Here is a 13,546-nt window from a genome sequence, read left to right on the forward strand (position 1 = left end):
TGTGCTGGATTTCTCTTCATCTCGGCTGCCTTGCAACTGAACTGGTTATAAGAACCCATGAAATCCCCGAGCCCTGGCTGGAGAGGATCTGAGATATTCAGTCGGAAGCAGCAGAGGCGGCTCGTTGTGCCTGTGATGGACCGGTCTGTACTTTCTGTTTCTGTCTTTGTTGGAGTGCTGTTTTTGTACAGGGCTCAGCATTGCTGCACACAGCCCTGTGTGCTGTGCTTCATCTGGGCTCTCCCTGCTACAAAGGCTCTCAAGTGCTGCTTCCTGGTGACACTTCAGTCAACAGCATCTGTTTGGTCTTTGTATACCAGTGAAACATCAGGTTTTGTAGCCTTCCTCTTCATCCTGTTACTCTGACTGAGGTAAAGGCTTTCCTTGTGTGCCCTGTGGGTTTAAAGCAAGCGACTCCAGGCCCTTGTCTGCTATAGTGTAACCTCACATCTCTCCAAGTTTTACGTTCCCCCTCTTTTTTAACACTCTGACTTGCCTCCCATTCTCTCACCCATGTCTTAAATCTGACCGCTTCCTTTTGGTGTTCATTCAGGATGTGGAAAAGCACCTTTGTGTGCAGGGCTGCTGTCCCTAGGAGGACCCACAGCAGCAGCTGCTGTGCACAGGATGCTTGCACAGGGAAACCTCCTGAATGGGCTTGAAGCATCTTTTAGCATCATGTACTCCTTAAGCTTGTGATGCACAGGAACAGGTTGCAAAGGAGGCTGTGGATGCCCCATCCCTGCAGGCATTCAAGGCCAGGCTGGATGTGGCTCTGGGCAGCCTGGGCTGCTGGTTGGTGACCCTACACACAGCAGGGGGTTGGAACTGGATGAGCACTGTGGGCCTTTTCAACCCAGAGCATGATTTTACTGGCCAGAAACCTCCACAACACAGCAGCATTTTGTGCTCCGTTGACTTCTATTAAATAATTTGTGATGCATTTAGTAAGTGCAGAACATAATCGTGTAGAACCAGACATGGCTGATATCCCCAGCTGATTCTGCCTGTGCTGCACAAGGCAGCCTGCATCTGCAGCACTTCACATCAGCCCTGTTTCAATTTGCAGACTCTACAGAGGAGAACAGCTTACACAAGGACCTGCTGACCTCCATGCTCATCCTGCTCCTGGTGTTCATCATCTTCATCCTGTTGGCCGGCTATTTTTTCAGGTATGTCTGTGTGGAGCTCTGCTCACATTGCTCAGCCTCGCATTGGGTTGATCTAATGAGGAAGTGAAAGCACGCGTGCGTGGGGTGCACAGCCTTCATAGCAGCAGGGAGCGAGCAGTGCTGCTCATGGCTGCTGGTAGCGGGAGGATGAACAGGAGCAGCTTCTCCAGGCTTACCTGGTTGGTAAAGGCTGGGCTGGAAAAACACCAGCTACCTTTAAATGTAGTTTCTTGTATTAACGTGGTGTGTGTGTTTAAGGTTCCGAAGACATAGGAAGGCTGTGGTGAGCTCTGGTGACAAGAAGATGCCGAATGGAATCTTAGAGGAGCAAGGTATGGGGGTGGGGGGGAGGTTTGCTCTTCTCTCCTATGGGAGTTGTGTTTGTATGCACACATTCCTTAGTTAATGAAGAATTCAGTTTTTCAGTCATTAATTGTATTTGTTCCATATTGCATAATGTAAATTTCAGGGTTTTTGGTGAAGGGACAACAGTAAAACCAGTGACAACAAGAAACACCAGGAGTCCCCATTTGTCTGTCTTATCTATTAATCTATCTGCTAACTTCCAGTTGTTGGATTTAAGCGCCTTACACTTTATGTTGTGATGCAGCAAATATTTCTTAGTAAGCGTTCTTTGAGCTGTGTAGAATTGTTTTGTTTGGATGCTGACTGAGTTTCTGGCACTGTGATCTTTGGATTTGGAGAAAGAGTTGCAGAGATTCTTAAAAGGAGGATGAACCCCTCATTCACTGCATGAAAGTACCGGCAGAGAGAAGCAAGAGGATGGGATAGAGAAGTGGTCCAAGGCAGTTGTGCCAAAATAAAGTACTCCTAGGAACTGATCAACACGTTCCCTTCACCTCTTTGGACGTGCTGCATTTACTTCCTTGAGCGCAGAGCCCTCAGGGCTGGTTGGACTCAGGAGGTTCAAGCCTAGAATGTGTGTAGGAGCTGTTCAATTCTTGCTTAGGAATTCTTCTTACCAAAAGAAAGGGGAAAAAATAATGTGAGAGAATTATTTCGGTGCTTTCAGCCAACTCTGTGATGCTGCATCTGAATGGAGGAGTCGGTTAAAAGTAACGCGACAGTCATTGAGAAAGTCAGGCTGCTAAATATACATAGCCCAGACTTCCTGCTCTGTGCATGAGCCCAGGGCAACCTGCCAGGAGCTTCCTGTGCCCCATCAGTGCGGGGTCCTGAGTTGCTGGTGTGGCTGTGTCAGACTTTGGCTTCTGGAAGTTGTACCAGCATCGCATAGAGTCAAGGGGTCGTTTGGTTTGTGGTTTTGTTCTTTATTTCATTTATAATGAGCTCTATACCTAATTAGAGTTTCATTTGAGAGGTGCGTTTTTGGCATCTTTCAGCATATGAATTTGCCATTTTAAATAATTTATGGCAACGTTCTGAACGTGGTTTTAACATTGATTTTTTCCTTCAACTGACAGAACAGCAAAGGGTGATGCTGCTCAGCAGGTCTCCTTCGGGCCCCAAGAAGTATTTCCCTATTCCAGTAGAAAATCTCGAAGAGGAAATAAGGATACGATCAGCAGATGAAGGGAAACTGTTCCGGGAAGAGTTTAATGTAAGTCCTCATATTTAGAGTGAAGAACAGTGTATGAAAAAGAGGGGGCAAATCAAAACCAATCTGTTAAAACACTGTGTGTGATGCTGATGTCTCAGAGCCTTAACGCGTGTTATGTGAGTGTCCTGGTACGGTGTGTCATCCTTTAACACTCACTTAAGCTGGGTCAGCTTTGAGGCAGAGCTGCTGTCTGTGTTAGGTTGCTTGAGGCGTTTGGATGGGGAGATGTTCCAGCCCAGTGCTCACGTCCCTTGGTGCTCACACACCTCTACATGCCTGCTCCTGCTGTCATGTGTGCTCTCTCTTTCTGGCAGTAATCTGGAAGGTTAACAGCTGTGTGACACTGTGATGCCGAATGTTGGAATATATGGACTCCTTGCCACTCACTGGCATCTTTAATGTTTGTCTGAAAGCTGAAAGGGAGGAAAGTGGAATATCTTTAGCATTGATTTTTCATGCTTTTGGTGGAAGGAGCATTTTTTACAAGTGGGTGCTTCACCTCTATGGGAAGTACTTAAGATAGGAGGAGAGAGTGGCCTTAATATCACCCTAATGAGGTTTGAGGGTTTTCTGGTGATTTGACTTTCTGCACTTTATCATCCCATCACTTCCCTTTTAGTCAGGCTTGGTGCCCTAGCGTTTCCATTGAGTGTCTCAATTGTGAGGGCTTTTCTTTGAAGCACTGCCTTGGTCAGACAGGGGATTTTGTTGCCTGCACTCAACCCAACTTCAGCTGCGTGTGGTCGTGGTGATGAGTCTTACCCAGAGCCTGAGGTGAGCTGCTGCAGAGCCCATGGATAGACATAGAACTGCACTCCTATAACTTCAATTTCTTCCCACTTTCCATAGCAGCAGAAGCCAGTTGCACAGAGCGGTAGCTTAAATGTCAAATACAGAGTTCTGAAAGCCAATACATGCGTTGATTAGACAGTCTGTTATGTTACCTTCTTAATTGGGAACATATTTATAGCTGTGATTTATTTGACGATATATTTAAAAGTTGTAATTTCTTTTCCTTGTGGGAGGGAGGGGATTGTGGAGATATTTATCTAAGTCGACAAAATGAATGTGAATATTCATCTGACAAGATGCATGCTTGTGAATTTTGACTCTCCTGAATAATATGTTCTCCAGTCAGGATTGAAACAAGCAATCTGTTTTTGTTTTAAAACCTGCTCTGCTTGGATTGCCATGCTATGAGCGGGTGAGCTTGCCTGCACACGGGCTCCATGTCTGAAGGCCGTGCTCCAGTGCCCATAAGTGGACAGGCATCCACAGAGCAGGCCTGGAGGTGGCCAAGGGCTTGTAACATCTGCTTGGTAGGGTCTGCCCTGCCCTGGTCTCCCCTGCAGATCTGAAGTAGATTTGGGCTGAAATTGGTGTTTTGGCACTCTGTGATCCAGCACTGGCCATTCAGAGAAGCTGGGCCTGGGAGGTTTCAGAGAAAAGGAAAACAAATCAAGCACCTTTCTGCAAAGACATGCAGCAATTGATAGAATCACAGAATGGCCTGGGTTGCAAAGGCCCACAGCGCTCATCCAGCTCCAACCCCCTGCTGTGTGCAGGGTCACCAACCAGCAGCCCAGGCTGCCCAGAGCCACATCCAGCCTGGCCTTGAATGCCTGCAGGGATGGGGCATCCACAGCCTCCTTGGGCAACCTGTGAACAGTGCGTCACCACCCTCTGGGTGAAAAACTTCCTCCTAAGATCCAACCTAAACCTCCCATGTCCCAGTTTAAAACCATTCCCCCTTGTCCTACCACTGTCTACCCCTGTTGATAGTATCGATAGTTCTCTTAGAGTTGTGGCCCTGATTGTGATGTCAGTGCTTTCTGTTTTACACTCAAAGCCTCTGTTTCCCTAAATTGCACATGCTGCACTTGTGCAGTAACCAGAGTAGCAACTTCTTCATTCATTGGTGAAAATGGGGTACTAGGGGGAGCATTGTTCTTCTTCACAGCAAAACAGAGCAACAAACAGTGCCAGAACCCAAAGACATTCCTTCCAGCATGGGCCCCTCAGATGAGCCTCGGCTCTGCTTATTGTCGATAGAGTAAAATAAGCCTGTTGTTTGTGGAGTTGTAAGGTGGCCTGGCCATTGCTTCAATCTTCAGATTGATGAAAGGGAGATTTTTGAAGTGAATTTCCTTGGGAAATTTGAATGTTGCTGTCAGATGTCCCTGTGGTTTGCATGGTGGAAAGCTGAGAAAGCGCCTTGATGCTGGGATAGGCCGTAGCCCTCCATCGCTTCACGGAAGTGGAAGGGGAAGCAGATAAGGCAGTGTGTGCTGTGGCAGCTGACCCAGTGCCACCCTGACTCGTCAGCTCCTCGTGGGGCCCAGGGGGACGGAGTGGCCACAATGCAGCTGTGGTGAATCACATCCTCTGCTCTGGGGATGGATGGGTGGGCAGTGAGGTGGTAGTTCCCCTTCGGCACGTGGGGAAGGGGCAGGGAGGTGTGTTGGGTGTTTTATTTAATTGTATACGTATTTTAAGAAGTGTAATTAGCCAAGACGCTGGTTTCAATCAAATAAGGAATCAAGCAGCTTACAGAAAGTAGCTTTCATTTTTCGACTCCTAGCTCTTATTTTAACCTTATCTCTCCTTTCTCTTGCTTACATTCAGAAGTTTAAGTGATAATGAAAGAAAAGAAAAGCCACGAATGCAAGTTGCTGTTCTTTCTGTGGTGGTGGTGGGGAATTCCTTCCTTCCCCTCCGCCCCTTCCCTCCTTTTTAAGCTGGCAGCACCAATTTGTTTCTAAGGAGAGATACTGAACAGTGCTTTCTGACAGGAGGCAGGGGCAGTTTCTTTAGGGTGCCACTTACAATGCAGTCATATCCCAATTTTCCATTGCTCTTTGTGATTCAGAGCAGATGGAGTGGGTCTGGGTGGGAGAAGGCAGTTCTGACTCCCAGAGAGCGGTGGTTTTATCCAACAACTTAACACTGTTCTAGATGTTCAGTAGAAGAACCTTGAAGATTCTCCATTCACTTTCACACCTTTGGCTGTGAGTGGGGCATTTCGATGCATATGGAGCACAAGCCCATGCCTCTGAATGAGCAGAGTCCTTTGCTTTTCCATGGCCCCCTCCCAGTAGCATCCCTCTCTCACAACCTCTTGGCAGGTGCAGCTCAGCAGCTCTGCCTATGCATGTGCAGCAGTCCCACCTCAGGTTTCTCCTTGCTTTCATCCTCACCCTCTCTATTTCTTTTCTCAATTTGATTGCTCTGCAAGCCTGTTTTTTATCTGAAGCTGGACTAAATTTATCTGCAGTCTGAGATCTTACTGATTACGAGCAGAATTTTGACTTGTGTTCTTACAGCAAGCTTCAGCAAAGGAACCACTGTTATTTTCCTCCCTTCCTACCAGAATTGGGTCCTCACCTATAGATTTTGGAAAGATATTTGATATTTAACATTCTCAGCACTGAGCTGTTAACAATCAAACTCCATTCCTGTTATTAACCAACTGCTCCTGCTAAAAGTAGCTCTCGGAGCAGAGTGGTGTATCGGCAGGGCTGGGTCGTGGTGCTGTGAATCATGGCGGCAGATGGCATCTTTAGGCAGCAGCTCGGATTGTAACAGTCTTCTAAATAACCACCATCGCTGGTGGGGAAAATTACTTAGATTTTAAAAATGCTGAACTTGTTTTCTGATGTGAAATCTGCCGGGTTTCCTGTTTTGGAATAATGAAAGTTATTTTTGATAAAAGTCAAATGTGTTTGATTCTGTTGGCTGAGAGGCACGATGGATGAACGCTCTTTGTCCTATGCCATGTGCTGTCAGCCCTTAGCTGATGTAATGCACTGACTCTTTGTGTTTTCTTCTTTCTTGCAGTCTTTAACACCTGGATACGTGCAGGGAACGTTTGAAATGGCAAATAAGGAAGAAAACAGGGAGAAAAACAGATATCCCAACATCCTCCCATGTAAGATGTTACCTTTCCTTCTAAGCCAGGCCCTTAACCATCAGTCTGGCATTGAGTGCACCGATGGTGTTCATATATGATTTCATTGGTCGTGGATGTTCTTCATATCTCTGTGTAAAAGCTGTTTGTTTTGCCTTGGTGTGTCTCTAGCTGTTGATCATTTTACATGATGCTTTTGTGTAATGCTAATCAGGTGTTGTTACACAAAGCCTTAGCAGTTGGTGTTCTACCAAATGACAATACATCAAACTGATATTCCAGGTTAGAGTTGGGTGAGACAGTACAATGCAGTTTGGGCTTCAGCTGTTGTAGAGATGCAGTCCTGGTAACCCTCAAGCATGAGAACAGTGCTTCTGTGGGGGAAGTTTCTGAATGAGAGCTGGAAACAGCCCAGGACCAGGCAGTGCTGTGCTCCTCCTCCAGCTGCAGGTCTCACAGCCACAGACTTTAGGCAGCTGCTGCCCCTTGCAGCTTTCACCATTCCAGGCTTTGGCAGCAGGAGGGGGAGGGCCACCGAAACCCATCCGTGTTGTCAGTGGGTTTGGCTGGAGCTGATCAGAGCCCCTGTGAGCCAGCTGGTGTCCAGCCTGTGTTTTAGGATGGGCTTAGCACCAGCTGTCTCCCAGTGTCTGCAAGGAGGAAACTTAGTGCACATGATTCAAATGCAAACGATCTCGTAATGCTTCTTCTTTCAGATGATCATTCCAGAGTGATTTTGACCCAAGTAGATGGAGTCCCACCTTCAGACTACATTAATGCATCATATATAGACGTAAGTTTTTCTCTGCTAGCCAAACTGCTAACTTTGCCTGTGAATTAATATTAAATAGCTATTTTTATGCTGGCACACATTGGCATTTCGGTTTTTTTTAACTGTGATATTTATTTCCTCAGGGTTATAAAGAAAAGAATAAATTTATAGCTGCACAAGGTAACCAGTTTATTCTCATCTCTATTTTGTAGCCAGAAGTAATTTTAGAAGTATTCTGAGGGTTATTTTCAGGTGCAGGTGGTGGCCAAATGTGAAGGTTAGAATGTAAATGAAAGGGAGGCGAGCTGCCTTTCCACCCACAAATACTGCTCTCAGCCTGGACACTTGCTTCCACCACTTCCATTTTCACTTTGCTTCTTTTATCTCTTCTGGGGAGCTGGGGGAGGAAAACTAATTGGATAAAAAGAAATAAGTTGGTTTCTTTTGTAGTTAATATTGTTTTTCTTGTTAAGAAATGTGTTGTAAGCACCGTGCCGCATCTCTTGACTGGGTCTGTGTTCTGTGTGCAGGGCCCAAGCAAGAAACAGTCAACGACTTCTGGAGGATGATATGGGAGCAGAAGTCTGCAGTTATTGTCATGTTAACAAACTTGAAAGAAAGGAAAGAGGTAAATGGCTTTTGGCACAGCTGGGGGTGTGTGGAGGTGTGCTCCAAAAGCAGCCCTGGCTGCTCAGCATCTGCTTTCTTTTCTTGCCCTTCTTAGCACATATGAGCACCTGTTAATAAATGCAGCTTTAATTTCTAAAAATGTGACTTTGTACAATAGATCTCAAGGAATAAACCTGATAACTGACGTTGTACTGTGTAGCCTTTAGCCACAGGCACATTCTTGCAGCCACAACTGTTAAAACTCAATGCTCCTGCTGACTCTTATGTAAAGACACCCTCACATTTCTCACCAAGAACACCTAAAGCTTAAAATTAAAGGGTCAAGACATCAAGTCTCTCTGTCACCAGAAAGCCCTGCTCCCATGCTGTGCAGATTTGGATAGTTTAAAAAAAACACGTTTCCAAGCCATATTCACAGCCTTCTGTGCATAAATTTAATCATCAGTAGCACTGGCGAAGTGTTAAAGCTGTCTTCTGTCAGATGATCAGCTCCACATACACTTGTGCTTACTTACGTATGCTGTTTTCAAGTAACTTCCTTGTTCTATATGTGACCAGTAATGAAGTCAGGCTCAGCATTATAAAATGCAGTTTGTTTACGCAGGATAAATGTTATCAGTACTGGCCCGATCAAGGGTGCTGGACTTACGGGAACATCCGTGTGTCAGTGGAAGATTGCATTGTGCTCGTGGACTACACCATTCGCAAGTTCTGCATCCAGTCGGTAAGATACAGTCCTTGTGCTCCATCTTAGCACGCCTTGTGTCTGCAGCCAATGGATGAACTGCAGGAGGCTCTGCTCCGTGTTGTTCTTGCCCAAGGAGGCTGTGGATGCCCCATCCCTGCAGGCATTCAAGGCCAGGCTGGATGTGGCTCTGGGCAGCCTGAGCTGCTGGTTGGTGACCCTGCACACAGCAGGGGGTTGGAACTGGATGAGCATTGTGGGCCTTTGCAATCCAGGCCATTCTGTGTAGTTTTGCCTTGTGTGTGTACAAGTTCCTGTAGATCTTGCTCCTTAAAGAAAAGGCTGTGCTGTTCCTAATGTAGTGATAATCTGATGCAGATTGAAGTCATCAGGTTCAACCATAATGTTAATTTCAGCCAGTGTGTCTAGTGAGAGGTGATAAACTGTACACAGCCTTATGGTAATACTTGAATTTCACTCTTCATGTGTGATAAATTGTGAATCTCTTTTTTCACATACCCTAATTTGGGATCACTCCTTTTCTCTGCCAAGATGCATTACAATGATGTGTGTTAATGGGTGTTTATATTGAATGCACGGTGTAAAGTCAGGATCCAGGTGTTGCAGGAATGTAAGTCATAAATAATCCTGAGAACTTGTTTCTAAACCTCTGAGTGGAGAATGGAAGTCCAACTCAGAGCCCACATGTTCCCTTCAGCTCCATGATGGCTGTAAGGCGCTGAGGCTCGTGACGCAGCTTCACTTCACCAGCTGGCCTGATTTCGGGGTGCCTTTCACACCTATTGGGATGCTGAAATTCCTGAAGAAAGTCAAAGCGTTGAATCCTGCCCTTGCTGGGCCAGTTGTGGTTCACTGCAGGTAGGTCGGTGTTCTTTGGGCTGTTCTGCTTGTCTGGCCTGGAGATGGGGGCAGAGCATGGAGGCTAAAGATGTATTTCCTGTTAGCAGGCTATGAAGTTTGTGTGCACTTATGTGTATATGATACTATGCTGAGCTTTCTTAGAGCTGGGGATATGAACAATTCCAAAAGATCCGTCTTTGCTGTCACTCTAATATTCAAACAGAAGGTTTTATTTTATCCATGAGTGATCTTTGGTATAAATATGTTCTTTGTCAGAATACAACCTCGTCATTACGAGTCGGTGACCTTGGCCATTAACTGCTCCTCTGAGAATTCATCCTCCACTTTTCCCACAGCAAAATCAGTTTGCTGTGTAAATTGTTAAATGCCGAGAAATCTTGGAATAAAGGCTTGCATTTAGGAGATTTAAATGCTGCAAATGGGAGAAATGTACCACATACCAATGCAGAACATACTCCCACTCCTTCAGTTGCCAACACATGAACTTGTTGCATTAGAAGTTTCTGGAAAGTGTTTGAAATTGGATGTTAATGAAACCACAATTAAAAAGAGTTGTAAAAGTGTCTTTTTAGGAGCAATTATGATATCGAGATTGAAGTAAGAAGGGAAGAATGGTGGCTTTGTCTTTCTGGGTTTTGTTTTCAAGGCAATGGTTGTAGATTGATGTATTTCTTTCTTTTCTGTTGCTTATGTCCAGAGGACACTGGAGAGTCACTGTGCTGTTGGAAGCAGCCCATTTGTCCTGCCTGGCTCAGCTTCTCTTGGTTTTCTCTGTTGACCTTTCTGGGCTAGAATTTGTCTTCTCCCTCATGTGTCGTACATAGGAGTCTTGAGGAAAACTCTTGGAAGGAGTGAGATCTGTAGTAGTGTCACACAACCTTTCCTTAGGGAAACCCCTTTGCAGTGATGTTCTGTGGAGACCAGTGCTGGGTTTGAGCATTACTTTGCACAAGCAGGAAATCCTGTGCTTAACTTAATCAACAGAACTTGAGCCAAAATAGAGATAAGTGTAAAATATCTCATTAAAGTCTTCAGAGATTTCAGGCAGCCTGTCCAGCACAGCGATACCACGACGTGTGGGCTGGGCGATAGTGCGGAGCTGCAGTGTGTGCTTGAGGTGACGAGTGAGGAAGGTGACACTTGATTTCCATCACAGCCAGGATATGACACTATTGAATTGCTGGGAAAAGGAAAGGGAAACTCATCGATAGTGAGCAACCGTGCTTTTTTTTTTTTTTACAGTGAGCTTTTACAAGAATACCATCCAGTCATCCTAAGATGTAACTGAGTGAGGGGGGGCCCAGAGAGGGTCATGTGGGGAAAAGCAAGGGACTTTAAAGCATGAGGGTCAGTAGGGTGAGCAGCCTTTGTGGGTACATGTGGGGCTTGTCGGCAGCATGGAGAGGTCACACGTGAGTGAAAGGAAGCAAGAGGGAAGGGAGGCTTGGTGGTAGGAAATGGCCACAGGCAGAGATTATTGGTTGGGTGTTGTTTGTTTGCTTGCTCCCTGATATTATTTAAAGCCTGACTTTTCCTTGCTGAGAGTTGAGCTCAGTATCTTTGGGCACATGGGGATGGAGGGAGAGATGTGTGTCATCGACTGGAACCTTGCAGCAATGGCTGTATGAAGTAAGCTAGCAGAAGGTCAAAGGAGAGCTGTGAATGCCTAGCACAGGATGCCATGCCCTTTTCCTCTGAAAGGAAGAACTGGAAGTCGCTGGAGTGATGTAATTTGTGGGAATCTTGCTCCCTCTTGTGGCTTTTAGAGGATGTCTGAATAAAATCAAAATTGGAATAGCAGTGTTAGGAACGGTAGAAGTCATAGCAAGTTACTGTGTGGAATAGCAGCCATGCAGAAAAGAGGTAAAAAGAGTGTTTCAGTGCATTGGGAGTAGCACAAGTTCTACCTCTGTTGTTGGTATAGCGATTCCTGCAGACTTTGTTGTTCAGCTGAGGGATTTCTTTGTCTTCTGTTTCCTTTTGAAGCGCTGGCGTGGGCCGAACAGGCACGTTTATCGTTATAGATGCCATGATAGACATGATGCATGCTGAGCAGAAAGTTGATGTCTTTGAGTTTGTTTCAAGAATACGTAATCAGCGGCCGCAGATGGTTCAGACTGACGTAAGTAGCCATCGGAATTACAGCTTTCCAAGTTTCAAGCCTTCATCAACACAAATAATACACATCTCCACTGTGATGTGTATGTGAGTGTGCCCTGTTCTATTGCACGCCTGGATAACTGGAACAGGAGCAAAGTTTCCTTGATCTGGAGGGCAGCAGCCCTGCCTGCAGCAGAGAGAGAACGGGGGGGGTGATCTTTAAGTTTGCTCCAACCCAACCATTCTATGGAAGGTGGCATTGGGAAAGGAAATAGAGGCCTTAGCAATAAAGATCACACCATGAGGCATGTTATCTTATGGTATGTCCAGGCTCTCTCCTTGCATGATGGAATGGAGTTGTAAAGAACATGAATGATGTAACAGGAACTCAGTTTTAGTCTTATGTGTGTGTTGGTCATCAGTAGCCTGTGGACTGAATGAGACAGATGACAGTGCCAGATGTGAGATTGTTTTGCTCCATTGCCTCACAGGATGCTTATATGCCTGTTGTTTGTTCCAGATGCAGTATTCCTTCATTTATCAAGCCTTACTTGAATACTACCTCTACGGTGACACAGAACTAGATGTGTCATCCTTGGAAAAGCATCTACAAACATCACACAGTGCAGCACCAAACCTTGTCAAAATAGGGCTGGAAGAAGAATTTAAGGTAAGTAGGAAAGGCCTTTGCTCTGAGACTTTCAGGTGGCAAAATATTCACAACAAAAAGACACTTCAGAAGCAGAACAAGTGCAGCCTTAAAAGAAGAGGGCTGTCCAAACTGAGATGCCAGTTATATTTTCTGCTTGCTGTGAATCAGTCCAATGGACTCAGTGATGGGGACACATTCAGGCCTGCATCATTTGATGGGCATTTTCCTCTATGCGTTTGATTTCCTTATAAAAAGAAAAATGGAATTATTCTTTTGGTCTTGAACTGGATGCCAGATCAGATAAAGCTGGAGGATGGAGCTGGATTACATTGACCTAATTGACGTGTCAGCAGAAATGTTAACTCAGTCACTGCTGCTGGCAGAGTGAATTATGGAGAATTTTCACATCTTGATCTGAACACGCACAGCTTCAATGGGGGAAACAAGGAAAAAAGAAGTGCTTCATGGAGAAACCCCTAATGGAGAAACAAATGATGTGATGGCTAAAGTATTTACTGTAGATCTAAAGCATTAAATCACTTAAGTCATTCAGTCAAGTGATTTCAGTGTTCGCTGCATTTCTCTTTTACTTTTAAAGGATCAATTTAATCAGATATTGGGAAGTGGGAGAAGAAAATGAAGTAACAGTTCAGATGTCTGACACTCTGAGGGGAAACAGGCAAGCAAATACATAGGAATTCTGCAAAGATTAGAATACTCAGTGTTGTTTTTTGCTGTGCACTGTGCTAGAAAGGCTTTGCAGAAAGCTTGCAGAGCAACGTTCATTTCTGCTGTGTGTTCTGAAAGCATTAAGATGGCCCAGGGGCATGGAGCTCATCCACAGTGAGGAACAGAAGAGCCTTAACCTGTGTGGGACTCTGACACACGCTCTGTTAACCGCAGTGTTACTCAGGAGCTGAAAAGTCATTTCTGAGATGTGGGAATTTCTTTTTAATGGTTTATTGGTGCTACTTGGGTTTTTATCAAGGAATTAGGATGTGCTTCTGAAACTGAACCGCCTGGTGAATAGAAAACTGCTTGAAAAACTGCTTGCAGTTGGCAAATTAAATTGAAATTAATGTAAACTGAAGTTACGTGAAATAGCTGCTGAAACACAGCCCTGTCACTGTGGTGGTTACCTGGCAAATCCCTCCAGCAGAAGCA

At 45.3% G+C, this 13,546-nt stretch overlaps 1 protein-coding gene across 2 annotated transcripts in view; it reads left to right on the forward strand.

Annotated features, from left to right (window-relative positions):
- PTPRE (protein tyrosine phosphatase receptor type E) overlaps window positions 1–13,546 on the forward strand; it is a 63,731-nt gene that overhangs the window by 40,054 nt on the left and 10,131 nt on the right. Inside the window, exons 3-13 of one of the 2 annotated variants that reach the window (XM_015867561.2) lie at window positions 1,070–1,172; window positions 1,431–1,504; window positions 2,618–2,754; window positions 6,592–6,682; window positions 7,378–7,454; window positions 7,577–7,613; window positions 7,964–8,061; window positions 8,668–8,787; window positions 9,467–9,627; window positions 11,617–11,752; window positions 12,251–12,400. In XM_015867561.2, the coding sequence (XP_015723047.1) occupies window positions 1,070–1,172; window positions 1,431–1,504; window positions 2,618–2,754; window positions 6,592–6,682; window positions 7,378–7,454; window positions 7,577–7,613; window positions 7,964–8,061; window positions 8,668–8,787; window positions 9,467–9,627; window positions 11,617–11,752; window positions 12,251–12,400 (1,184 nt within the window). Of the gene's footprint in view, window positions 1–1,069; window positions 1,173–1,258; window positions 1,352–1,430; window positions 1,505–2,617; window positions 2,755–6,591; window positions 6,683–7,377; window positions 7,455–7,576; window positions 7,614–7,963; window positions 8,062–8,667; window positions 8,788–9,466; window positions 9,628–11,616; window positions 11,753–12,250; window positions 12,401–13,546 lie in introns of those variants that run through there. The other variant, XM_032445359.1, reaches the window with a different exon arrangement.

This window comes from Coturnix japonica, chromosome 6, assembly GCF_001577835.2.
Source record: "Coturnix japonica isolate 7356 chromosome 6, Coturnix japonica 2.1, whole genome shotgun sequence".
Classification (NCBI taxonomy): Eukaryota; Metazoa; Chordata; class Aves; order Galliformes; family Phasianidae; genus Coturnix; species Coturnix japonica.